The sequence below is a fragment of the Ictidomys tridecemlineatus genome, chromosome 10 (assembly GCF_052094955.1).
Source record: "Ictidomys tridecemlineatus isolate mIctTri1 chromosome 10, mIctTri1.hap1, whole genome shotgun sequence".
Classification (NCBI taxonomy): domain Eukaryota; kingdom Metazoa; phylum Chordata; class Mammalia; order Rodentia; family Sciuridae; genus Ictidomys; species Ictidomys tridecemlineatus.
Genome location: NC_135486.1, coordinates 137,803,660 through 137,829,807, shown reverse-complemented (window position 1 = coordinate 137,829,807; position 26,148 = coordinate 137,803,660). Strand labels below are relative to the sequence as shown.

Here is a 26,148-nt window from a genome sequence, read left to right as displayed (position 1 = left end):
TGCTGTGGCCCCCAGGACTGGAGAAGCAGGGTGAATTCGGGGGCGCTGCTGGCAGGGCGGGGCGACGGGGGCCGCGGGCGTCGTGGAGGTCAGGGGCGCTCACCTCCTGGCCTCCACGCAGACTCGCAGGAAGAGAACACGCAGTCAGGTAAGGCGCCCCCGAAGAGCCCCCTGCGCGGTGCGCCGGCGTCGGGTGCAGAAGAAGGTGCGAGGACGCCTCATCTCTCCCTCTCCTCAGCCTCAGGTCCCATGAACACCCTGCTGCTGGGGAGGGGGTGGGCGCGTCCCCAGAGCGCCCCCCCCCCAGCTCACCGCGTGTCTGCCCCAGGGCACTGACTGCTTCAGGAGGTGAGTCCCGGCATCCACAAGGGATGGCTACCTCTCTTCCTGCAGGGGGTGTGCCTTGCCTTCTTGCAGCCTCTTCTGAGCCCCAGGCTCTGCTGTGAACAGTCACACTACAGCCTTCTCTGCTGGTTCCCCTGGAGCCAAGGCTCTTCCAGTTCTCCCAGAGTGCTCTTCTACACTTCTATGCACCTCGAGGTGTATGGCACTTCTTTTTTTTTCCCCAACCCAAATGTACTATTGTCCATATCCACTTGTAAAGTATACAAGGCTGTCGCAGGCATTTAATGCCAACAGCTGAGGAGGAGGTTGAGGCAGGAGGATGGCGAGTTCAAAGTCAGCCTCTGCAGCTTAACCAGGCCCTAAGCAACTTAGCAAGACCCTGTCTCTAAATAAACTATAATGAAGTGCTGGGGATGGGGCTCAGTGCCCCTGGGTTCAATCCTAGGTACAAAAACAAAACAACAGCAATACAAAATATAGATACCAGAAGTGTAGGAGACATGGGCTGATGTGGGGCCAGTGCTGGTCACCACCCTCCCCTGTGGAGCTCTCCCCAGACCAGATGTGTGACTTCATCCTGCCTGAGGCCCAACACTGACCCCCACATCTGCTTAATCATTTATGACTGCACAACATCCCCAGAAGAACTGGGATGAATTTCCTTGTCCTTAAGACAGCTCTGGGAAGTGACAAGACCCCCTGGGAGTGTGTGGAGCCACTTTCTTGCTTCTCTGCCCACAGTGCTCTGGTCCTGCCTGTCTAGGCTCTGTGGCTTCTATAGTGGGCCTTGGGCCCATAAGAAGGACTTGCCATGGACACCAATGGTGTCCATAATGAGCAAGTAGTAGCAGCCCCACAGCATCACCCCAGCCCAGGTGTGCTCATATGGCCAGGCTCCCTTCCCTGGGCCCTGGAGGTTCTCTCTTCTCCCCTGCCAGGTTCTCTCATGCTTCCAGGTGGATAGTCCAGCTTGGTGAGCTGACTCTCTTTTCTTTCTGGAGCCTGCAGGCTCACGGAAACCGGTACAGAGTGAAGTGTCATGGTTTCTTTTCTTTTCCTTTTTAGTTCAGAGTGAAGGACATCATTGTGAACCCCCAGGATGGAGGAAAGTTCCATGACATCGCCCTGCTGAGGCTGGCCTCCTTGGTCACCTACAGCAAGTACATCCAGCCCGTCTGTGTCCTGTCTTCTACCTTCATGTTCCTGCACTGGTCCGACTGCTGGGTGACTGGTTGGGGAGTCATCCATGAGAATATGGGTAAGGTTGGGGACAGAGGGCTGGGCTGGGCACTATCCTCATTCCATTTAGTCACCAGGCCCAGTTGTCTCTCCTGGACCTGGCACCCGCTCAGCATTCTCTCCTCAGGGGCTGCCCTCCTCTTGCTCCCACTGCAAGGGCAGGAAGACAGGCTCTGTCCTCTTCCCTTGCAGACACTGTGTGGGCCAGAAAGCAGGGTTGCAAGGGGCGCCGCTTGGCATGTGCCTTTGCTAGCCAGCAGGGGTGGCAGGCTCAGGACAGCCTCCTGCCAAGGGCCTCGGCTGTTAACTTCCTTCCACTGTGATTTAGTTCACACACCCAAACTTATAGCCAGCAGTGGCAAAGCAGGCTGTTCAGAGATCTGTGGGGCGTTCCCAAAGCTGTGGGGCCATCCTGGCACCATCTACCTCAGAACAGCTCCATCTCCCAGGAGTCCCCGCCCTCCTTGGTCATTCCTCTCCATGCCTGGTGGCCTGGGCTCATTGCCCCTGGCAACCACTGCCTGCCCAAACCACTGCCTGCCCTCTGCCTGCATGGAGTGCCTGCTCTGGACATTCCTTGCCAACGCAGCCACAGAGCGTGTGGCCTTTTGCATCTGCTTCTTGCACGTGCTGTCGTGTCTCCCAGGGTCGTCCAGTTTGCGTGCCCCTCAGTCCTGCATCCCTCTTTTTTTCTTTCCTTCCTTCCTTCCATTCTTTCTTTTTCTTTTCTTTCCTTCTTTTTTTTTTTTGAGGTATAATTCACAGAAATTTAAATGAGCCACTTAACGTGTGAAGATGCACAGCTTGGCGTATTCAGCACACTCATGACTCTGTATAAGGGAGGACTCCATGCCACCAAGCTGTGGCTCCACGTAGGGCCCTCCCTGCAGCCCCAAGAGCCACCAGCCAGACTTCTCCTCTGCTTTGGCTTCTTCTAGGTATCCAGAGAAATGTCCCCTGCTCTGGCCTCTTTCGTCATCCACGCAATTGCCGGGGTCTGAGCGTCAGGGCTTCTCGGGGACCAGCAACGTTCCACTTAGGGCACATTCGTTCATCCCTTTATTTGCTGAAGGACACTTGGGGTTTTGACCTGCTGAGTGACGTGGCTGCAGTGGCTGTGAGCACACATGCACACTTTCGTTTGATGACTCTTTCCAGGTATCCTTGGGCTGCGGCTGCTGGACCACGTGGTGATTCTCTGTTGGACCTGTGGAGCTACCAGCAGTGCCCAGCAGCAACTCCTTCACATTCCTGTTAATATGTTTGCTGACATGCATTATTGTCGTGGTTTCTTCTCTTTTCCTTTTTGGTTCTGAGGTCCTCAAGCATGCCAGGCAAGTGCTCTACCGCTCAAGCACACCCGCTCCCCATTTTCCACTCTTTAAATTTGGCTGTCCCTGTGGGTGGGATGTGGTGCCTCAATATGATTTTCACTTATGTTTCTCTATTGACAAATGACATTGAGCTTCTTCCATGTGCTCATTGATGTGTTCTATATCCCTAGGAAAAATAGCTTTATGAATCCTCTGCCCATTATAAATGGGGTTGTCTTTGGTTGAATCATAATGCTGTTCTGTTCTAGGTAGACCTTTATTGAATATATGGTTTGAAAAATACATTCTCCCACTATCTGGATTTTCTTTTCACTTTTTTTATTAATTTTTTTAGTTGGACACAATACCTTTATTCCATTCATTTATTTTTGTGTGGTACTGAGGATCGAACCCAGGGCCCTGCATGTGCTAGGCAAGTGCTCTACCGCTGAGCCACAACTCCAGCCCCTTTTTTCACTTTCTTGGTAATGTTTTTCAATATAGCAAAATCTTAATATTGATGAAATCCAAATTATTTATTTATTCTTTTGTTTTTATTAATACATTATAGTTATAAGTAGTGGGGTTCATTTTGACTTATTCACAAATGCATATAATATGTCTTCCTTTGTTGCTTGTACTTTTGGAATTTTATCTTTTTTTTTTTTTTTTTTTTTCCTGTACTGAGAATTGAACTGGGGGCATTCTACCAATATGCTACCTCCCAGCCCTATTTTTTTTTTTTTTTTTTTACTTTCTTTTCTCTCTCTCTCTTTTTTTTTTTTTTTGTGGCAGTGCCTTGCCAAAGTGCTAAGGCTAGGCTCGGACTTGTGATCCTCCGGCCTCAGCCTTTGGAGTCATAGGGATTATAGGCGTGTGCTACCACACCCAGGTTTTGGTGTTATATCTGCAACAACATTGTCAGATCCAGAATCCTGAACATTTACATATTGACCCCTATGTTTTCTTTTGCAGTTTTAGCTCTTATATTCATGATTTTGATTCGTTTTGAGCTGAAGCTTGCACATGACAAGAAGTAGAGGTCCAGTTTCACTCTTCCTTGTGGTTAGCCAGTTGTTCAAGCACCATTTGTTAAATACCACTAAACTTTGATTGAACCTTGTGAAAAATCAATCCTCCTTAGATGTGTTGGTTTATCTCCAAGACTCACAGTTCTTTTACACTGGTCTATATGTCTGTCTTTATGCAATCAAACAGGACGGTGCTATTAAATTCATGTAGCTTCACAGTTATGTTTTGAAATCAGGAAGTGAGTCATTCAACTTTGTTCTATTTTTTTCAATATTATTTTAATTACTTAGGGCTCCTGGATATTCTGGTAAATTTTAGAGGCAGGCTGTCAATATCTTTAAAAAAGCCACTGATATTTGGATCAGGATTACATTAAATTGTGGTTGTTTTAGGGTGCACTGCCATATTAATGCATCTAAAATCATCAACATACAAACATCCATTTATTTGCACCTTCTTTCATTGCTTTCAGCAAAGATTTGCAGCTTTTTGTATACAAGTCTTAGACCTCCTCAGTTAGTTTACTCATTTTTTTTTCTTTTGATACTCTTGTAAATGGAATGTTTTCTTAATTTCCTCTTTGGAGTGTTCATTGTTAGTATAAAGGAACATAAATGACTTCTTTTTCAGTGTTTGGATTGAACCCAGGGAGGCCTTACTCTGAGCTAAATCCCAGCCCGTTTTTGTTTTATTCTGAGACAGGGCCTCACTAAGTTGCTGAGGCTGGCGCCTTTCTTGCAATCTTCCTGCCTCTGTTCTCCTGAGTTGTGCTGGTTTACAGGCATGTGCCCAGCACACAAAGGATTTTTGAATGTTGAGTCTGTATCCTGCACTGTGTATTTGTTCATTAGCTCTAGAAGGTGTTTATTTACACATTTCTCGTGGACTTACTATTTCTACATATAAGGTCATGTCATCTGGGAATGGAGATCATTTTTTTCTTTTTTTTTTTTTTTTCCTGATTGGGTTACCTTTTCTTTCTTGCTTGCTTAATTGTCCTTGTGAGAAATCCCAGTACTGTGTGAATAGAAGGGTAGAATCAGGCATCCTTGCTTTGTTCTTGGTTTTAGAGGAAAAACCGTCTAGTTTTTCACTCTTGAGCAAGACTTTCACTGTGGGCTTTTCATTACAGGGCTTCAGTTGTGTTGGCAGGTCCCTTCCGTTCCTTGTTTGTGGAGTGTTTTCACCATGAAAGGGCACTAAGTTTTATCAATGCCTTTTCTGTGCCTATTAAGGCAATCCTGTGTTTTCTTCCTTGTTCTATTATGTAGATGCCATCCTGAGTTCCAAATGTAGGCCCAGCCATCCTCTGGAAGGAGTCCTATAGAGCAGGCTTTGCTCGTGTTCTGGTGAAGATTTCCACTAGTGCTTTCAGAAGGGGGAGATGGCTTTCCAGTTTTCTCTTTTGTTGCTGTGGCGTTGTCTTTGTGGCTGGTGTAAGGCTCGCGCTGGCCTCGGGGGAGGAGCAGGGCAGTGTTTCCCTCGGTTCTGTCATGGGGAGAGCTCAGGAAGGCTTGGTGTCCGTTCTTCTTAGATGTTGATAGAATTCACCAGTGAAGCTGCCCAAACCCTGAGCTTTTTTTCATTGGGAGATCTTTGATTACTGATCCGATCCCTATTCATTATATAAATAACACATGTTCAGATGTTCGATTTCTTCTTGAGCGTTTTCTGGTGTTCTGTGACTTCCTGGGGATCATTCTGCTGCCTCCAGATCATCTCTGTTCTCTTGTTATCCTTTCTGTTTCTGTAGGGTCAGTACTACTGGCCCCACTTTCATGGTACTTCGCGCTTGCTCCTCTTTTTGGTTTCATTGGTCTTTTCTACATATCCAACTTCTTCTCATTTCCTTCTTCCCGGTGGCTTTAGTTTGTGCTTCTTTATCCAGCTCCTTACCATGTAACCTTGGGCCGCTGATCCAAGATTTCCCTCTTTTATTAGGTAGGCATGGACAGCTCTTGTTGCCCTCTCCAAGCACTTTTGCTATGTCTGTGGGTTTGTGTTCGTCTTCCTGCAGCTCAGGGTCTATCCTAGTGTTACCTGTGGTTTCCTCTTTACCCATGGGTCATTTAAGAGACTGTTGTTTAACACCCACAGGTATGGGAATTATTTGGTCTTGTTGTTGCTGATTTCTGGCTGCATTCCCTCCTGGGAATTCCCAGGGAAGATGTGTTGCTTGGTATCAGTGTTTTCCAACTCACCGACCTACTGCATGTCATGGAGACAGTTGCACACACACCTCAGGAAAATGTATATTCTGTTGGTTTTTTGGATGATCTGTACTGTATATTTCTGTGATATACTTGGTTTATGGTGTTGTTCACATTTTCTATTTTTATTGATCTCTCTGCCTTTCCCATCCATTATTAAAGGCAGAAAATTAGAGCACCCAGCTATTAATATGCAACTTTCTGTTATTCCTACCAATTCTGTCAATTTTGCTTTATATATTTTTGGGTTCTATTATTAGGTATATAGATGTTAATAATTGCCATTTTTTTAAGGATTGGTGTCTTTTATCAATATGTAATTTCCTTCTTTGACTTTGTAACAAGTGTTGATTTAAAGTTCACTTGGCTGATCTAGTTTAGCACCCTTAGCTCTCTTGGTTATTATTTGCATGAAATCTCTGTTGCTAACTTTTAGCCTTTATATGTCCTTGGATCTAAAGTGAACCTGTGTAGACGGTGTACAATTGTACTGTGATTCTAAATCATTCTGCCTATCTGCCTTCTACATGGAGCATCTAATCCCTGCACATAAGGAGTAATTACTGACCAGGAAAGACTTGGTTCTATTTTTTGTTTGTTTGTTTTGTATATCTTATATATTTTTTTATGTCTATAGCTATCTCTTATATCTTCTCTCTCTCCTCTCTCTCTCTCTCTCTCTCTCTCTCTGTCTCAGTACTGGACATGGAACTTGGTGGTGCTCTACCACTGAGTTACATTCCAAGCCCTCTGATTTTTTATTTTGAGACAGGGCCTCACCAAGTTGCTTAAAACTGGCCTCAAACTTATGATTTTCCTGCCTTAGCCTCCTAAGTAGCTGGAATTACAGGCATGCACCACCAAATTGTTTTTTTATTTCTTTTGCTTTCATTTATTTAAATGATTTACTAGGATATCATATTGGTTTTCTTCTCTTTTTAAATATCTTTTTTTAATTGTAGATGGACACATTACCTTTATTTTATTTATTTATTTTTATGCAATGCTGAGAATTGAACCCAGTGCCTCACATGTGCTAGGCAAGTGCTCTACCATTGAGCCACAACCCCAGCCCTCTTCTTGTTTTCTTATATTTTTCAATTATTTTATTAGTGGTTGCCCTGGGCATTACAATTTGTATCTCAAACTTGTAACAATATCTATTGAATTAATACCAATTTAGCCTCAATAGTACAAATAAATCTCGGTTCTTGGATAGATTTATTCCTTCACTTTATGTTCTTCTTATCATAATTTATGTCTTTATGCAGAACATTAACATGAATTTACAATTATTGCCTTATGCACTTGCCTTTTTTTTTTCTTCAGGGCTGGGGATTGAGCGCAGAGCATGCTAGGCAAGTGCTACATGCCAGCCCCACATGTTTGTATTTTACATTGGATAAGAAACAAAGAAGAGTCATTAACCAAAAATACAATGAGACTGGATTTTCTATTTTCCAGCGCATTTGCCTTCAAAGCTGTTCTTTCTTTCCTTGGATGACTTTGGGCTACTGTCTGGTGTCCTCCCTCCATTTCAGCCTCGAACAACCCTTTTCCATTTCCTATGGGAATTGGTCTACTCGTGATGAACCCTCTCAGTTATAGTTTATCTGAGAATGTCTTCACTTCTCCTTTGTTTCGTGAAGGAGAGCTTTATATGATAGATAATTCTTGTATGACCATTTCCCCACCCTCTTTGACTTTAAAATGTGTCTTTCCACTGCTTTCTGCCCTCCATGGTTTCTGTTGATTTTATTGACGGTCCCTTAAAGAGATGCCTTGCTTCTCTCTGGCGGTCTACACGTTTGTCTTTGTCTTGACAATCTCATCACAACGTGTCTCAGTGTGGATCTTTGTGTTTACCCAAATTGGAGTTTTGGGTAGCCTCTTGTATTTGTAGTTTCACGTCTTTCATCAAGTTTTGGATTTTTTCCTTCTGGATCCTGCAGCCCCAAATTATCTCAGCCTCCTTAAGTTCCACTCTCTCTGTGTTTTTGTGGGGAATCTCTCCACTGGTGCACTTGGGACTTTCTTCTGCATTTTAAAAATTAGGAAACCAAGTTTTGGTGGAGCTGCAAAACAAGCCCATCCATTGGGTCCCTCTGTGATAGTGCTGATAGTCTATGATGTGAGGTGATCATCAGGGACCTCCCCACTGCTACAAGATGTGTCCTGCATCCTGCTCTGCTCCAGATGGCAGAGGAGAGGCTGAGTTTGCTTTCTGTCTCTGTCCTACCCCAGTACCTCTGCCACCCCCCTACCGCCTCCGGGAAGTGCAGGTCACCATCCTCAACAACAGCAGGTGCATGGAGCTGTTCGCGTTGCCCTTTCAGCGCAGCTCCATCAGTTTCGACATGCTTTGTGCTGGTGCTGAGAATGGCAGCAGGGATACCTGCCACGTGAGTGCCCACCCCATGAGGAAATCATACCCACCCTGCCCCAGGCCTGAGAGCAGGCTCCGAGCCCCCACCAGCCCACACCTGGAGTAAAGCAACGGCAGTCCTTATTCACCAGCCTACAAAACATACTGCTCATTCTCCACTGGTGGTGCCTCCTCCCACACCCAGTCAGCCCCTGGTGGGGGCTTCACTTCATAGATGCAGACACTGAGGCTCTGTCTCTGCTGGGGAGCAGGGAATAGGATTCACACCTCTCTTGCCAGCTGCACAGCCACCCTGCTCCCCCAGCCTCTCTACAGGCTCCACTCACCTGCCCTGGCTGGCTCACCCAGGCTTCTCCCCAGGGTGACTCAGGAGGACCCTTAGTCTGCGACCTGGAAGGGCTGTGAGCTGGGGAGTGGGCTGTGGTCGACCCAACCGTCCTGGAGTCTACACCAGTGTCAGTTGGTGCTTCAGGTGTGTCTGTCACTTATGTCCCACAGTGCATCCAGGCCAGATGCCTCTCTGCTGCCACTGTTCCTCTCTACACTCAGGTCTCTGCAACTCCTGGAGTTGGCTGAGTCCACTTGACCTGTGTGAGCACCACAGTGCTTATACAGTCACTTGGGCTGTGGACTCTCAGGGTAAGGTGGGGACAGCCTGCTGGACCAGGCTTCAGACCCATTTGCTAATAAACACAAGTGCATGCCTGAATTCGTGCTCTGCAGAACTTTCTTTGGACCCAGAGGCTTCCTGATCAACTGTCTGGGTTCCCCCATGACCAGTCCAGCCCAAGACCTGTCTCTAACTCCTAACCCTTATCCAGGATTTGGAGAGAGCTGAACCCTCACCAGCTAGTTCAATCAGAAAGACGACTTGTGGAAAGGCCCAAGGTGTCTGGGGCAGGGCGACTGCAGTAGGCGCAGGGAGCAAACATTCCCGACCGAGGACCCCTATCTCAGAGTGCCCCATTACCCAAGTGTCAGATGCTCTCGCCCATGATCCCCCAATGGCCAACCTAAGACCAGGACTTGGTGCAGATAGTTTATTTGGGATGTGACCTCAGGAAGCACAGGTGAGGAAGTGGGGAAACTGAGGCAGGGAAGCATAGAGCTTGTACAAAACGGCAGTTCCCTTTGTGGGTAAGCTCAGCACTGGCCCACGGAGGACAAGGACAGCAGGGCTGGCATTCCTCCTGACCCCCAAGGCACAGCGTGGTCCCGAGGGCATGAGGTTCTCCAGCACAGGAGCTGACTCCAGCTGAGGCTGTCAGTCAGAGCTTCACCTTCTGTGGCGGAAAGTGGTGGGGGTGGGAAAGTGGGAAGGCACCCCCCCGTCTGCACCCCACAGGCCCTCCTCGCATGGCCAAGGGACCAGTCCACCAGGGCAGCCTTGGTGAGGGGTCTCTAGCTTATTCAAGCAGAGTGGGTTTCTACCATGCGACCAGCGCACTGGTTTCATCAAAGAGGTTCGTGGCATAAAAGTTAGCTAGTGAGATCAAAATAAACACACAGACTCAATTACCTTTTACTATGACCAGGTCCAAGACGGCTCTCGCCTCTCTAGCTCACACCCCAAACCACCCGGTAGGGCAGCAAGGCTTTCTCAGGGCTAGCAGGAGAGAGAGAGGCAGAGCACGCCAGGGAGTGGCTTTTTATTGGGGAACAAGAAATTCAGGGGAAAATTCCATCCAATGAAGGTCGAGGGGTACAGCATTCCAAGGTCAGGGTCAGTGATTGGCCTCAGGGTCAGTGGTCAGTCACACCCCCACACGGACAGGCTCTGGCACCAGGAGAGGGTGGGGAAAGCTCCCACACAGTTTAGCCAGAGCGCCTCACACCCAATGTGGGAGGTGCCCAATCACGTGCAAGAATGGCACCCCACAGTGAGTCTTGCAAGATCCACAAATGCTGTGAGCACAGAAGATGGATATACTCTGGCCAGCTTCCTCCCTCCTGGTGCCACCCCCAGCCCCACTTCCTGGAAAATGTACCTCTGACGCACATGTTCCTGTCACCTGTGAGCCTAGGAGGAAGGTTGGAGAGGGCTTCTGGGCAGGGGTCCACTACCTTGCTGTCTTCCTGCCTTATGGGTCTGCATCACTTAGTGGGCAGTTGAGCTGAGGTGGGTGGGTTGGCCAGTCCCCCTCAATTGCAGCAGGGAAGGTGCTTCATCCCTCTGAGTCCTGGAGTGTTATGCATGGGGCAGGCAGGGGAGTCCCTGTTTGGAGAGGAGGAAGATGCAGCAGGTAGGAAGTGCTGGGTGCAGATGGGAAGGCAGCTCCTGAGGTGTGATTGGAATCACGTGGCTGATTCCAGAGAGAGGAGGTAAGCCAGCGGCCCTGTCAGGTCTGGGGACTTCTGGGTGGCATCGGGAAGTGGACTAGAGAGAAAACTGGCCACAGAGGGAACCAGTCAGAAGTAAAAGGCGGATCACAGACCCAACTGACCCTGCGGTATTGGGAGGAGCCTGACACCACATGCTGCTGAGACGTCTGGAAGGGTGGGGCCTGGAGAAGGAGAATCCAGGGGCCTTTCCTGAGCCTGAGCCTGAGCCTGGCCACAGCTCAATGGACTGTCCAGCAGGGCACAGGTGAACAGTGGCCCAAGGGAGCCCGTCAGAGAGGAAAGGCAGCTCCACAGCCTGGCACCCCACCCCCAGCGGAAGGGGTTGCCTCTTTTCAGCCCCCCCTGCCCCCCGCAGCTTGGCTAGGGCACCTCAACTCCAAGTACAGAGGCCAGCTCTGAGTTGAATGTTAGTGTCTCCTCAATTTGTGACTTCTGATGTGACATAAGGGGGTGCCCTTTGGAGGTGATCGGGTGCTGGTGAGGTCATGAGGGAGAGGCCCCAGGATGAGGCTAGGACTCTTATAAGAAGAGGTCCTGGCCTCAGAACACTCCTCCACCACCCTCCTCTTGGCCAGATGAGAACACAGGGAGACGGCAGCTGTCAACCAGCCAGGAAGCGGCCATCACCAAGAACCCAACCCCAGGAACCTTCACCTTAGACATCCAGCCTCCAAAAACAACTGGCTGGAGCCTGGCCGTCTAAGGTGTTCTTGTAAGGCTGCCTGAGCTCATTAAGACTCCACGTAGGCGCCAGCAGCCCCGCATCCCCATTTGAAATTTGAATATATTTTAATTTTTTTTTTTAAAAATTAATACCTGTACTAATGGGATTTTAGTTACATCAAAGATTAGGCAAAATGTGTGTCTGGAGGTCCAGTTAGTGTTGAGTTTTGCTGGGGAGCAAAATGCCCAGCAGGTAGCGGGGTGCCCTCGTGAACCTGACTGGTGCCGTCGCAGGGTCCCAGGGCCGCATCGTGGAATCGCCCCCCGCTCCCCGACTCCTCGAAGCCTTCCTGGGTAGGGGCCTCCTTCCCCAGCAGCAGCCACTCAAGGGAAGTCCACACACGAAGGCCAGCCTCTGCCCTCGCCCACGAGTTCCCATCCCCTTCCCAGCAGCCTCTTCTGGGAAGAGGCTGAGAAGCGATGGGCTGAGGGTGAATGGCGAAGCCAGTTCCCGGCTTGACCCCAGAAAGTTCAGTCTGTCCCAGGACCAGAGCTAGGGACCCAGGCTCCCGCCTTCAGGTGAGGCTGGGACTTTCTGTAGAGGACGAGCCTGACCCTTGGACTGAAGTTCTGACCTGCTGTGCTCGGAGGTGTCCCCCCAAGCCCCACACCAGGAGGGTAGGGAGGCCAGGCCTGTGTGATCTAATCCAACTGCTGACATACAAGGCCACCCAGCCCAGGGTCCACCTCCCTGGAAGGAGAAGGCTTCATTGTTCCCTTTCCTGGCAGAGTGCAAACTGGGAATAAATGCTCAGTAAATCCCCCTCTTGGGGAGCCCTGATCCCAAGGGACAAAGGGCTGTGTTGAGCATCTGTGAGAATAGACTCAGGGCCAGCACTCGGGCCTAGGTGGCTGGAGGGTTCAGGGGGGGGTTGATTCAGAATGGTGACCTCCCACCTGTGCACGCAAAGAGCTGACACATGTGCCTCCTCCTGTGTATAACAGCAAGTGCGTACGCGTGTGTTCCTGTACTGCCCAGCGTGGGTGTGCACGTGCCTACTCTGTGTACATGTGGCTTGTGGGTGCCGTTGGGCATGTCCTCCCTCCGGCCAGGATGCCAACTGCCTCTTCCAATTCCCACTTCCCTGGGTGGTGCTTCCTAGAGTCCTGGCCCAGACAGACCTTCTCCTGGTGCCAAACCCTTCTAGAAGGCATTGGAAGAGGCAGCAAACCTGCAAAAGTGCCTTCAGGCTGGGCTGGGACAGAACACAAGCCGCCTTTGTGTGGTTTCTCGGCCCCTATCTCCAAGAGCTCTGCCGCCGCCAAGGGCTCTGGCTCCTCCACCTCCTGAAGGCCCCCCCCACCCCCACCCCCCGGCCTTGGCAGGGGCCACTACCCTCCCCGACCCAGCCTATCCTGCATCTGCATGCCAGAGGGTCACCGGGAGGACAGGTAGGAGGATTAGGATCAGAGGGGACCTGAATCAAGGGCTCCAAAGGCTGGTTGGCACAGTCACCTTTATTCCACCTATTTAGTCCCAACTGTGACGGCTGTGTTTGTTCCAGGGTGCGGCATGGGTGTCCACTAGGGGTGGGCAGACAGTGTGTGAAGGGCCAGATAGTGCAGTCCTGGGCTTTGTGGGCTGAGGGTCCCTGCCGTAAGCCCTCTGAGCTACCTGGGCGGCCGGTGAGGGACAGGGCCCAGCTTCCTGCCCTGATGCTTCCTCTGTGGACAGTGGCGTGGGCTTGCACAACATGTTCATGTGCCACAAAATACTGCTGTTTTGAATTTTTTTTTTAACTTTTAGATGTTACTGAACCTTTATTTTATTCACTTATTTATATGTGGAGCTGAGAATCCAACCCAGTGCCCCACACATGCTAGGCAAGCGCTCTACCACTGAGCCACAGCCCCAGCCCTCTCTTTTGAATTTTTCTGATGGTTTTAACATGTGAAAAGCATTCTTAGCTCAAAAACAGATGGTGGGCCATGGTTTGCTCACCCCTGGCATAGGTAGTACGTGGCCCAGGTGAGTCCTGGAAGTCCTGGGGAACCCCTCCCCTGTCCTGCAGCCCCTCCCCTGCTGCTATTTCATGAGACCAGGGTCCCCATTCTCAGGAGTTTGTGCACATCCCTCCCCACCCTTTCTTTTATAAGCACACAGAGGTATCTAGACACCTCCCCACACGAGCAGGGTTGTCTTGGGTGAAAGACTCGGTGGTGGGGACATGGCCCTCCTCCCACACCTTTGCAGGGTTCGCTGTGGTGGATACCGCTGCCTGTACTCTGTCATTGCTGGCCACTGGGGTCTGTTTGTAACCTGTTGTACCTTCCAGGGAATCAGGCTGTCGCCTGCCTACACAGTGTAGGCTTGGCGTTCCGGCCCTTATGTGGAGAACCTGGATCCTCACAGCAACCCCAAGAGTAGATTCTAGGTAGATAACAATCCACATGTAACAGATGACATGATCGCATCCCTGGTGAGCAGGGAGTTGGGATTCACACCTAAGCCAGCTCCAGTGCCCTGTGTTGACCATCACCACCTGGTGTCTGTCCCAAAGGTGGGAACCCTGGGGACAGCCTTGCCTTCAGCCAGTCACACCGCCACCCTTGTCTTCACCTCTTCCCAGACCCCGGTTCCTCTCCAGCGGGGAGGCGCTAGGCCTTCAAGATCTTGGAGGCAGAAAGTCTCCTGCTTCATGGAGGCTAGACTCAGAACAGTGTAACTCAAACAGGGACCTGTGTGCGCCAGGTACCAGTCTCCCTCCTGGAGGGCGCTGAGGGCACTAAATGGGGAAAGTTGGCAAAGGGGTGTGGCCTGCTGCACCTAGAAGCTGCCCAGAGCCCAGCCCGGGAGAAACACCAGCACCACCCAAATAAGGGCAGACCCCCAGGCGCTCACAGAAGGACTGGCCAGGAGAACCACCCTCTCCCGATCCCCGGCCTCCCGTGGGGCACCAGCCCCAATTTTGGTGTCCTTCTCTCCCTCAACGCCAGTCCACCCCCCAACTACACCTAAACCTACGACAGCGGAGAAGCCACGGTTTCCTTCCGAGGGACAAGACAGGGTCAAGTGTTGAGCTAGATTGTCCACTCTGGCTCTCTGGCCAGGAGAAGCTTGGCTTGGACTCTGGAAAGCCCGCCAGAGCCGGGGTGCTGCCCAGGCTGAAAGAGGCCCTGGACCTGCTCTACACTGGCGGGGGTCTGCACCCCAGAGAGCTTCTGAGGACACCCACCCTGCTACCCCCAAGCCCCCAGCCCCCTAGGGTCTAAACCTGCCTGTCCAGCCCAGGGAAGGGCTCCAAGAAGCCTCTCCCAACCTTGAAATCCAGGTCAATCCAAGTGCTGATGGGAGAGGACACAGAAGTAACAGTAAAGTGCCATTCACTGTCCCGGCCTGTTTATGTAGGCTGCTGGGCCAAAGCAGCAAACACAGCACATCCGGGAGCCTCCCCCACAAGCCTCTGGGGATTCACCTAGGAAGAGCCCCCACTGCCCAGCTCCTTCCTTCCCAACCCCCTGGTGGCCCCTGGCTCCTTCCTTCTGGACAGGGGCCCACAGGAACTAGGAGCATATAAGGGGCAGAGGAAGGACACCCAGGCTCCAGGAGACTTACCAGCCAGGTAAGGTGCTCTGCTCCCTGAATGGGCCGGGAGGTTGGGCCGGCCCTGCACTAGGAATCAGGTGACTCTGCTTTCCTCCCCAGAGCCCTGAGCACCAACTAGAAGCCATGCTGCTGTTGCTGACCCTCGCCCTCCTAGGGAGCCCGGCCTGCTGGGCTGACTATTTATCTGGTGGGTCTGCCCCCTCCAGCCCATGTCCCCGGTGGCCATCTCACCTCCCTCTACCCAGCAGACCCAGGGACTCTCCCAGTTCTGTCCTGGTCCGCTCCCCAGGCCACGCTCTCTGTCGCGGGGTGGGGTCTGCTTCTTGGGGTGGAGGAGGCTTCCCCCTGACTTGGTGTTTCTCCCACCATGGTCCTTATCCACACAGAGATGTACGGGTCCAGGAAGGGCACGTTTTTCTGTTCCTCTGAGCACAATGGAGAAGCCGTCAAGGGAATTCGGGTGTCTACCAATGGCCTTGGCATCATTTTAAAGTGAGTGGGGCCTGGGTGGTGGGGCCTTGCCTCGGTGACCTAACCCTCCCCAGACTCAGAAACATGGTAGAAGGACCCCTTACAGCCTCTTTCCCCCAATCCTCAACTGGCTCCCAACAGCTCTTTAAGCCAGATGATTCCTGGAGTCACAGAGCCACCTGTCCCCTTCCCCCTGCCACCTCCTCTCCTGCTCATTGCCTCACTTCTTGACTCCACTTGTAAGTTCCACTGTCACCTTCTGAGTTGCTCAGAGAGGGTTGGCCATGCTTCTCCTTACTTTCTCCTTTCAACCCAAACAACTCAACCAAAGATGGCACCTCAGTTCCCTTGAGACAACCAAGGGGAGGTGTATCATGCTAGAGAAAAGGAGGTGGGGGTCAGAGTGGACCACTGAACGAACATGAGTGGCCAGAAGTATTAAAGGCAGAAAACCCTAATACTGGATGCCCCTGCTTGAGGTCTGGGGTGGATCTTTGCTCTGCACTTAGAGGTTACTGGGGATGTGGGAGAGAGAATAGGGCACAGTCACCAAAAGCAAAGCAGACAGAGTGTGGGTAGGGCATGATAGGGAAGCCCTAAGACAATACCAATTGAGCAAAAGGACTCAGATAAGCCCAGCCAGGCAGGGTAGGTGGACTGGTGCACCTGGAGGGGGCAGCTCCTCAGGCCTGTGACTCAGACTCCTAAGTGACTCAGGAAGGTCAGTCTTGGCACATGACAGCAGCCAGCTCCTCCTGAGGGTCATGGGTCATCATGACTGGACCCTGCCTGAATTCTCCTCAGGAGGACCTCAGGGACCCTGCCCAGCAGTCATTCCCACCTTATACAGGAGGAAACGGAGCCCTGGGGAGGCTGGGTAATGGATTCAAGATCACAAGCCCCGCAACCGCTGGGGCCCAGGGTCTCAGGAAGCAGAGTGCAGGAGGGGGCAGGGCCCAGAGGACCAGGCAGTACTGGGTGCTTAGGGCTTGGTCTGTCTCCCAGCATCCAGTTGCAGCTTGGAGACTTCTGGGATTCGGTCCAAGGCATTCCAGGTGGGACGTCTCAGGAACTGATTCTGGGCCCGGACGAATACATCACAGAGATCCACGGCACATTCTTGGTCAACCTCAAGCACCTGATTGTGTGCACCAGCCGGCCGCGTTGTGCCTTGTTTGGGAAGGCAGTTGGCCGGGGGTTCTCGGCCTTCCCCAAAGAAGAAGGCGAGGTGCTCAAGGGCATCTGTGGCGTACGTGGTGCCTTAGGCATCAGGGGCATTTCCCTTTTGTGGGGTCAGGCACCAATGACGTCAGATACACCAGAATCCGGCTACACTAATTATACCCCTGCGGATGTACAGAGTCAGTCTGAATCTAAAAAGTAAATTTACCAATCAATAAACTTCTGCAATAACAGAATACATCCAGGCTTGGTCTTTGGGTTTGAGGAACCAAAGTCCCCAGGGCTGGAGCCCAGTGAGTGGAGATGAGGGGTGAGCCCATCCAGCTTACCTCCACTGACCAGGGCCAGTGGCAGGCTTCTCTGAGTGAGCAGGGGCAGGGATGCCATTTGTTCATTCATGTGTTCGTAAAGCAAGCTTTTGCCAGCTCTGGTCCACACCAGCTCCCCCTGGGAGAGCAGAAAGGAACTGAGAAAGGACTAGTAACATCCAGCTGAGGAACTGGCTGCCCCAATGGGACAGATGCATAGGCAGATGGTGGCAGTGTGTTGGGGCATCGCATTGATGGGGACGCTGGCAGGTGGTTAGGCGTAGGCAACTGCCCAGAGGTGAGGTGGTGAAGGCGACCCCCCACTCACTGTCCTGACAGGGTCACAGTGACGATGAATGCTGGCAAAGTCTCGCTGGTTGGTGGGAAACCAAAACCATGAGTCCCTTTTTTATATAATTGGGACTTTTCATTTTCATGCTTATGTTTCTGACAGGAGGCATGAGTATGTTAAATGCCAAACAAATTAAATTTCAGATGGCTAGAACAGAACAGGTAGTTCATGCCTTGGAGGCTGTTCTACTACCCGTCAGTATATCAAGGACAAAGTAGAAGGCTGTTCCTCTATCTCAGCACATTGAGGACAAATCTGATAATGGACAACAATCATTTTCTGAAAGGTCATGAGAATTTTAGGCACCACGTTGATTATATCAACTAGAACCCAAGCTCATATTTCCAGCCTCTTAGAAAACCTAATTATTATGCTTATTTTACAAAGCCCACCATATGTAGCCGCATTCTTGATTGAGGAAAGTTATATTATACACTTAGGAAAGTTAAAACAAATAAAGATATATTCTTCTCTTTTTATAAACCCTTTTTTACTTTACATAGGAATTTATGATGAGCATAGTTAATATTGGTGGAAAATGGACTGATGTTTAGAACTTACTTTCTATTGAGAAAGATTATAAAGATATGAGAACTAGTGCACCTTGACTGAGAAACAAAGAAACTCTTTGAGAAAGCAGCTCAACCAGTTTTATGAGAATAAATTTAGGAATTAATTAAAGTAGTTTATAAGATATATTTTTAGAATAATGTTAGAAATATTATCCTATTTAGATTTTTGGATTTAGAAATTCTTAAGTTTTTAGTTGTATGGGTTTCTGATATGTTTTAAGAATGATTTATAAACTTTAGGATATTTTAAGTTTAAGACTTAAGGGGACTTTTTTAGATGGGAATTTTAGATTAGAAATAAAAAGGTGTACTTTAAACTTAAAGGTTAATGATTGGTTAGGAGACTTAGAGTCTGGTTACGTAGTTTGGCATTAGTTAATAAGAAAATAGCCTATCTTGGGGAAAATAGTAAATCTTGGGAAAATCTGAAAAATGTAAATTAGTGATGCATTTTACTAATGATTCTGTACTTTTAATAATTAAATAACTAAAGGTCATATCCTGGAAAAATTTAAATTAATGTTACATTTTTTTGTACCCCTAATCATGGTTAAGGAAACGTCATGTCTTGGCAAAAGTTTTAAATTGTATAATCAGTGGCGTATTCTGAATCTATAATGATGAGAAAAATTGCAATAAAAGATGACCCAGAGAAAGCTGCACGAGAGCTCTCTCTCTGGAGATTGCTCCAACGGAACGACTCCTGTCTCATCTTTTCGCCGACGCCACTCATCCTTCAGGACTCCCTGGACCCCGCTAGGGCAGGACCTGGGCAGTGAGGTGGTGGCATTGCTTCAAGGACCTCTTCCTGGAGGAGGCAGAATCTAGGAAATCTTAAAGGATGAGGGAGAATCGACCAGTGGACAAAGGGAGGAGGGCACCCCAGGCTCAGAAATAAACTCAGCTAAAGGCAAGAAGAGCCAGAGAAAGCTGAGGATAGGGCTCTGCTGCATGCCCTGCTCAAAGCAACCCACGGACAAGAGGTCCATCTCTCTGGGTGCAAAATGGGGAAACTGAGGCATGGGGCACAGAGTAACTTGACCTGGCTCACATGGCACAGAGTGGCAGAGTTAGGACCCAGTTGCAGAGTCTGGACCCTGAACCCTGGGATTTCACAAAATCCTAAGTGTTCTGTATAAGATCCACTCTGATACTGTTCTCTACTTTCATTTTTATTTAATTGAAAATGCTTGTCAAGAGCCCGGGAACCTCAGGGAACCCAGGAATGGGGTGGAGTGGGGATGTCTTTATTTGTGTTGCTCTCCATTGGATAGTTTGTGTTCCCCTCTGTATAAACTTGATGTGACAAGCATCACAATGACACCGGTGAATTTGCCACACCAGTTACAGTTATCACAGGCACCTCAAAATTCACAGCCATCAGTGTTTGGAAATTATGGTTGTCACCAGGCTTGCCACTGAGCGCAGGTATTTATGAAACACATTTAAGACAATATTCTGGCAAGTGCAGATGCAGTTGCTTTGCAAGGGAGATCCGTGTCTTTTTTTTTCTCCTACGTGGGGAAAGCTACTGGGGTCGGCTGGGGACCTCCCACCTCACCTTCCCTGTAGTTCCACCATCCTGGTCAGCCAGTTCTGTCACTTAATTTATTTCCTGCAACCGGCTTCTAAAAGGGGAATTGGTTTTCAGCACTAACCAGACTCTCGTCCTTTCTTGGGGAGACAGCAGCGGGGGAGGGGAGCCCCTGTTTTCCAATGCTTCCTGGTATGGCAACAAGGAGGGTCAGGAATGGGGCCGATGAGTGACAGCTCGGCCTTGTGAGGGAAGATGAAGAGGTGGAGAGGTCGAGGTGGCCGGGAGCTCAAGGAGGGTGACAGCAAGGAAAGCGATGGCGCCCTCTCAAGGAGCGGTTGCAGAGCGCAAGCTGGCACGAGCAATCCTTTCGAGGACTTTCTTTTTTCTTTCTTTCTTTCTTTTTTTTTTTTTTTGATATTTATTTTTTAGTTATTGGCGGACACAACATCTTTGTTTGTATGTGATGCTGGGGATAGAACCCAGGACGCACGCATGCCAGGCGAGCGCGCTACCGCTTGAGCCACATCCCCAACCCCTTTTCGAGGACTTTCAAGGGAATTCCTTCATGGTGCCCACAGCTAACACTCAGAGCGCCCTGCGTGCCAGACCCTGCATTGAGACAGGCTCCGGCTGGGTGCTGCGTGTGTTCTCGGGGAACTCGGGTCCGACTGCGCAGACCTAGAAGCCGTGCGCCGGTATAGGGCCAAAACTCTGTGGTGACGAGGGCCACACGGGCTCAGGTAGGTGCAAAAACTGTTCAACACGAGGATTCAGGGTCGCCCTGGCCTCGATGCCTCCGGCCTGGGGTCCTCAGATCTCCCAGCCCTATCAGGTGAGCACACAGGGGCCCCAGGCGGCGGCGCCAGGTGGGGTGTAGAACCTGCTCCGCAGCCCTGGTCCACGCTGGAGGTCGGCTCCTCTGGGACCGCAGTGGGCCCCTGGGTGGACGGCTACTCTGGGAGACAGGCTCCGGAGAGACAGAGGAACCAGCACTGGTCTTTGGCGGACAGGAGCTGCTGGCCGGGAGCGGGAGGGTGGGCGCGGAACTTCCGGCCCCCAGGGCGCCCGAAGGTGACCTGGCACCCCCTGCTGGTGGTTCAGCGCAGGTGTCGGACGCAGACGCGCGCGCTGCGCTCTACGACAGTCATGTGCTCGCCTGCCGGCAGCAAGAGTCCCACCGCACTGCCACGGGGCGTTGGGGGGCCAGGGCTCCAATGCGCTGCGAGCAGCGTCTGGATGCTGGTGGGAGACCGAGTTAGCACCCCCACACACAGCTGGACTTGTAGCCTGCCCAGCCCTCGAGGACAGCCAGTTTATTCCCTTGCTGGCTGGGCTCTCCCCACGGTCTGAATTCACCGCTTGTCTCCCGGGCAGATGCGGTGCTCTGCTTAGCAAGGGTCAGTCTGTCCTCCCCCAGGCTGCTGCTTCGGGCCTCCGCCTCTTGGAATACGCCCATTTCCCTAGGTCCCCAGGGAATCTGGTCCCAAGAGGTTGTGCAACCCCTGCGGTCCTAGAGCCCTCACGCCTCTGAGTCTATCCCTGCATGTCCTTGTGGAGCAACTGCGACCTGTGGGGCACCTCTCCTACTGCCGGCCTCATCCTGAGCCTGGGGTTGCATCTTTTGCAGGATCTGCCCAGCTCACAACTTCCCCTCCTGGGAGCCTCCTCCCCAAACTACCCAAAGTCAGGCGCAGTCGCCACCTTGAGATCCCTCCTTAGACAGAGTAGACCAGAGGTGGACCTTGACCCAAGCTAGGCCGGTTATTTTCAGGATCAGAGACCAGCAAATCAGGCCAGGCTCTGCCTGATGGTGTTCATATAAACAGGGAGGTGAAAGGTTATTCCAAGTAAAACTGCCAGGTAAAATGCAGGCCTTTTTGAGACAGTCTGGCTAAATTGCCCAGGCTGATCTTGAACTTGCCATCCTCCTCCCTCAGCATCCCGAGGTTCTGGGGGTATAGGTGTGCACTACTAGGCTCTGTGCAATCATTGAATTTTTATGGGGGCAAATATATCCCAAATGCTGCACAGGACACACTTATACTAGAAAATGATTGTCAAAAGGCACAGTGGCACATGCCCATAATCCCAGCCATTTGGGGGGCTGAGGCAGGAGGCTCACAAGTTCCAGGTCAGCCTGGGGAACTTGGTGAGATCCTGTCTCAAAATAAGAGAGCTGGGGAAGTAGTTCAGGTGGTAGAGCACTTGCTTATCATGCTCAAGGCACTAAGTTCAATCCCCAGAACCAATAAATAAATGGCCTGAGGATGTAGCTCAGCGGGAGAGCACCCTAGATTTAATCCCCAGTACCTACTAAAATAATGACAATTTATCGATTATCTGAAATTCATTTGAGCTGAGTAGACCTCACTTTCATTTACTAAATGTGGCAACCCTGACCCAAGATACCCAGAGCACTTTGGGAGGCTCAAATTGGTGGGAAGAGCCAAGCCCTGGCCTTTTCTGGATGTCGAAAAGGACCAGTGGCAGGAGAGAATTGCGGTTTTCCATGGGTCTTTTCAATCTGTGCTCATGACCAAGTAACCCTAAGGCTACCAGACCCCGGGGAGCAAAGGCCCTTTGGAGCCCAGTGATTGGAACCTGGAAGCCCTTTTCCCCACTCACTGAGCACAGATGCCCCCTCCACCCACGCCTGGGCCTTTCAGCCTTCCCCTTCTCGCAGGGGCACACTGTCAGGCCCGGAAAGCCGGCCGTGTCTCAAAGTCAGGTGCATGACTCCCGCCCAGAGCACAGGCGTGTTGTGGGGAGGCCCAGGAGCCAGAGCCCTACTCACCCCTTGATGAGGCCCAGGGTGCACACGAAGACCCGGATGCCCTGGTTTGCCCCCTGCTCTTGGCCCCTGATGGGGAAGCAGGAGCCGCCGCGTGGGCCCTGCATCTCCGAGAAAGGCGAGCAGAAGGTGGCACAGAGGAAGAGCACTGGGGTCCCCTGCTGCGACTCAAGACAGGTTCCCACTTCCCAATCGGCCCTGTGCCTGAGACCAGACGGTGGGAGGCCAGGGCTGCCCACTGGCCAGGACAGGGCTCACCTTGGGCGCTGGGGGCAAGACCAGAGAGGAGAGCCAGGCCCAGGAACAGCCTGGGCTCCAGCAGCGCTAGACACAGGACTTCCTCCGTCAGGAACCCCGGAAGGGGGCGAGACTTCAGTGAGGCTCTGGGGAGAAGCTGCCAGCAGTGAGGGGTCCTGAGGCCCACACAGGTGGGCGGGAACATTCAGGGAACAGTTCTCTACAAGCTTTGAGGACTTAACCGGAAGATTCCAGCGCTGGCTTCATGGGTGTGTGCGGCTGCGTAGTGGCCTGTGTTTAAAGTAGGGTCCTGTGTTCAAAGTTCCAGTGTTGCCATGTCCAAATTCACAAGGTTCCATCAAAGGGCCCCCCCTTCACACTGGGATCCCCAAAGCCCGCAGCCAGTCCTGGAAGAGCCCTATATTGTGAGGACCCCTCCCATCCCTGCTTCCTGCTTCAATTTCCAGATGGGTCAACTCACGCACCCACTGCCCCTCTGGCCTCGCCTACCGGGGTCATGCTGGGGCCCATTCCCTCTCTAACCTGCACTGCATGGTCTGAGCCCCTCAGCCTGCCTGCTTCTACCCAGGTGCCACTTGGCCACATCCTCCTCATGTGAGAGCACCACCCTTGGCAGGAATTCTTGCAGGAATCCAGGAACTTTCTATCCAGGGTATCCTGAAGCCCTGAGAGGTTGCCTGATGGTGGGCAGCCCTGCCCTCCTGCCCAAAGCCTGGGTGAAACTCCTGATGGAGGCTGTGATGCTGGGGAAGGACAGGAAGGGAGGGTGAGGCACTTTGCGGAGCTGCCAGCTTGCTAAGCCCCTAAACCCTCAGCAGACTGCAGCGGGGCAGGGTGAGGAGCAGGGGGCTGGCAGGGAGGTGGGGATAGCAGGTCGGAGGGAAGAGTAGGCCAAAGCCTCCAGGCTTCCTCAAGCCTGAGGCAGGAAACCTTTTTCCAGCACTGGGAATGGAACCCAGGGCCTTCTTTGTGTTAAGCAAGTTCTCTGCCACTGCAGAAAGCCCTTAGCAATCCCCATTGCCCCTTTTATTTCTTTCTTGAAACAAGGTCTCCCTGAATCGCCCAGGCTGGCCATGAGCTTGTGACCCTCCTGCCTCAGGCTCCCAAGTAGATGGGATAGCAGGCCTGGGTCATGAGTATTTTATCTGAGCTCCTTCTCTTCCAGATCCTGGTCCCCAGTCTCTCTGGCATTTCCTGCGTCAATTCCTGTGCTGCGAGAGCTTAGCAAATATACGTTTCTTATTGTGGTAAAACATACATAACAGAAAATCCGCAGTCGGCACCATTTCAAAGTGCGATTCAATGGCAGGGAGACTGAGGCGGAGCATGTGCCTACTCATCTGGCCTGCACTTCTCCAAGTCCCACCCTAGCTCTGCACTCGGCATGCAGTCACCCCGGTACTGCATCTTACGTTGTGCACAGTTGAGTTTTAATTTTATTGGTCGTAGCCATCCATGTTCTCCCTGTGACTTTGTCCCACTCCAGGGCCTACTCGCCTTACCCTCTACAGAGTTCAGTATTCAGCTGTGTTTGCTCCTGGTTTTCTTCTTTAGGGTTCTGATCAACTTTATGGATGTACATTATGTATATTTTACCACGATAAGAACATATTTGCTGCTGGGTGCTGTGGCGCACACCTGTAATCTCAGTGGCTCGAGAGCCTGAGGCAGGAGGATCACGAATTTAAAGCCAGCCTCAGCAAATTAGCAAGGTGCTAAGCAATTAACTCAGTGAGACCCTGTCTCTAAATAAAATACGCAACAGGGCTGGGGATGTGGCTCAGTGGTTGAGTGCCCCTGAGTTCAATCCCTGGTACTCCCCCGGCCCCGGCCAAAAAAAATTTGGAAAGTCAGCCAGGGCTGGTGGTGCACATCTATGATACCAGAGGCTCAGGAGGGGAGGCAGGAGGATCACAAGTTCAAGGCCAGCTGTATATATACACACACACACACACACACACACACACACACACACATATACATATGCGCCTATATATACAAAGTCCCATCACCCCAAATAATTTTCCCTGGTGTTCATTCTCCCCCACCCTCATACCTTCATTCTAGACCACATCTGCTTCTGGTCATCACCATCTGGTTTTGCCTTCTCTATAGTTTTAAATAAATGAGATAATCTGGAACGCACCCTTATGTCTGGCTTCCTTTGATCTGCATGGTTTTTGAGATTCTTCTATGTTGTTTGCAGTGCAGTAGTTTATTTATTTTTTTTTACATACAACTTTGTTTATTTATTTGTTCGCCAGTTGATGAACATTGGGCTGTTGGAGGCTTTTGTCATAAAGCTTTTATGACATGCAGATGCACATGAGCCTTTGGGTAGACACAGGGTTCCTTCCTTCTGGACAAATATCCAGGAGTGGAGAGGGTGGCTGAACGCTGAGCGTGCGTTTGTCACAGACTGTCAAACATCTGTCCCAGGAGGTTGTGCATGTGGCATCCCCTCCAGCAGCGTGAGGCTGCTCCACTTGCTCTGCTCCTGGTTGACAGTTGGTATTAGGCATCTCCCTGGTAACCAGCGACGTCGGCTTCTTTCCCTGTGTGATGTCTACCATGCCTTCCTCTGTGAAGTATGCGCCCCAGTCTTTGCCTAGCCAGTTGACATTTTCATGGCAAGCTCCTCCTTCCTCTGGCCACCATCTTGGCATATCAGGTGAAGAGGGGTCTAATAGGCACACGCAATGTTCACAGGAGGGACACCTCTCATTTCCAGGGCTCACCCACTGACCTCAGGAAAGAAGGTGTGGCTAGAGACAGGTTGTGCTGCAGAAGATGAGTTTTCTCTGAGAGATCTTCAGTTTTTGACAAAGCTAGAACTAACCCTACCACTTTGAACTCAATCACTTTAGGCTCCTTCAATGTGGGGCTAAAAAACATTTCAAAAGCTGGCAAAATGGGGGCTGGGGTTGTGGCTCAGTGGTAGAGCACTTGCTTAGCATGTGGGGGGCCCTGGGTTCAATCCTTAGCACCACATAAGAATAAATAAACAAAATAAAGGTATTTGTCCATCTACAACTAAAAAAAAATTTTTTAAAAGCTGGAAAAATAAGAGAAGAAATTGTGGTAGGGAACAGGAGAAGCAATTAAAATTGAAATAGAAACTTCTTTGAAATGTCAATCTGAAATATCATTTTTTAAATCACAAAAGTCATATATAGCTCACACCTGTGATCCCAGAGACTTGGGAGGCTGAAGCAGGAGAATTGAAAGCTCAAGACCAGCCTCAGCAACTTAGTGAGGCTATAAGCAATGTACCAAGACTCTGTATCAAAATAAAAAAATAAATAAAAATACAAAGGACTGGGTATGTAGATGAGGGGTAGAGCACCCCTGGGTTCAATCCCTAATACAATAAAAGCCCCATTACCCATGGATACTCATTGTTGACATCTTGACATATCTACACCTAGTGTTTAAAATGCATTTTAGACATTGAGAGGGTCTCAGGGGTAACTAGTGCCTCCAGCCATCGAAAGTGGCTTTGGGAGAGAATTGCTCTGAGGACAAGAGGAAAAGTCAAC

General features: G+C 50.7%; 2 protein-coding genes and 1 long non-coding RNA gene across 3 annotated transcripts; 2 read left to right on the top strand and 1 right to left on the bottom strand.

Annotated features, from left to right (window-relative positions):
- The first annotated feature begins 362 nt into the window (after positions 1-362).
- LOC101960517 (serine protease 41) lies at positions 363-10,261 on the top strand. Its single transcript, XM_040277534.2, is given in 3 exon segments — positions 363-1,603; positions 8,384-8,541; positions 9,024-10,261. Coding segments are annotated over 3 exon segments (609 nt in total). The 5' UTR covers positions 363-1,230; the 3' UTR covers positions 9,102-10,261.
- LOC144367565 (uncharacterized) lies at positions 10,041-15,285 on the bottom strand. Its single transcript, XR_013427081.1, has 2 exons — positions 15,148-15,285; positions 10,041-10,740 (listed from the first exon to the last, which is right to left on the bottom strand). It is a non-coding gene; the product is annotated as an uncharacterized LOC144367565 (long non-coding RNA).
- Zg16b (zymogen granule protein 16B) lies at positions 14,995-17,029 on the top strand. Its single transcript, XM_078024495.1, has 4 exons — positions 14,995-15,154; positions 15,238-15,325; positions 15,525-15,630; positions 16,615-17,029. Exons 2-4 carry the CDS (start codon positions 15,262-15,264, stop codon positions 16,991-16,993), a joined length of 549 nt encoding a protein of 182 aa, XP_077880621.1. The 5' UTR covers positions 14,995-15,154; positions 15,238-15,261; the 3' UTR covers positions 16,994-17,029.
- Positions 17,030-26,148: the final 9,119 nt, after the last annotated feature.

Coding starts and splice junctions, on each gene's coding strand:
- Zg16b (XM_078024495.1), top strand. CDS start 15,262: ATGCTGCTGTTGCTGACCCTCGCCCTCCTAGGGAGCCCGGCCTGCTGG. Junction 15,326..15,524: donor CTGGGCTGACTATTTATCTG/GTGGGTCTGCCC, acceptor TTATCCACACAG/AGATGTACGGGTCCAGGAAG. Junction 15,631..16,614: donor GGCCTTGGCATCATTTTAAA/GTGAGTGGGGCC, acceptor TCTGTCTCCCAG/CATCCAGTTGCAGCTTGGAG.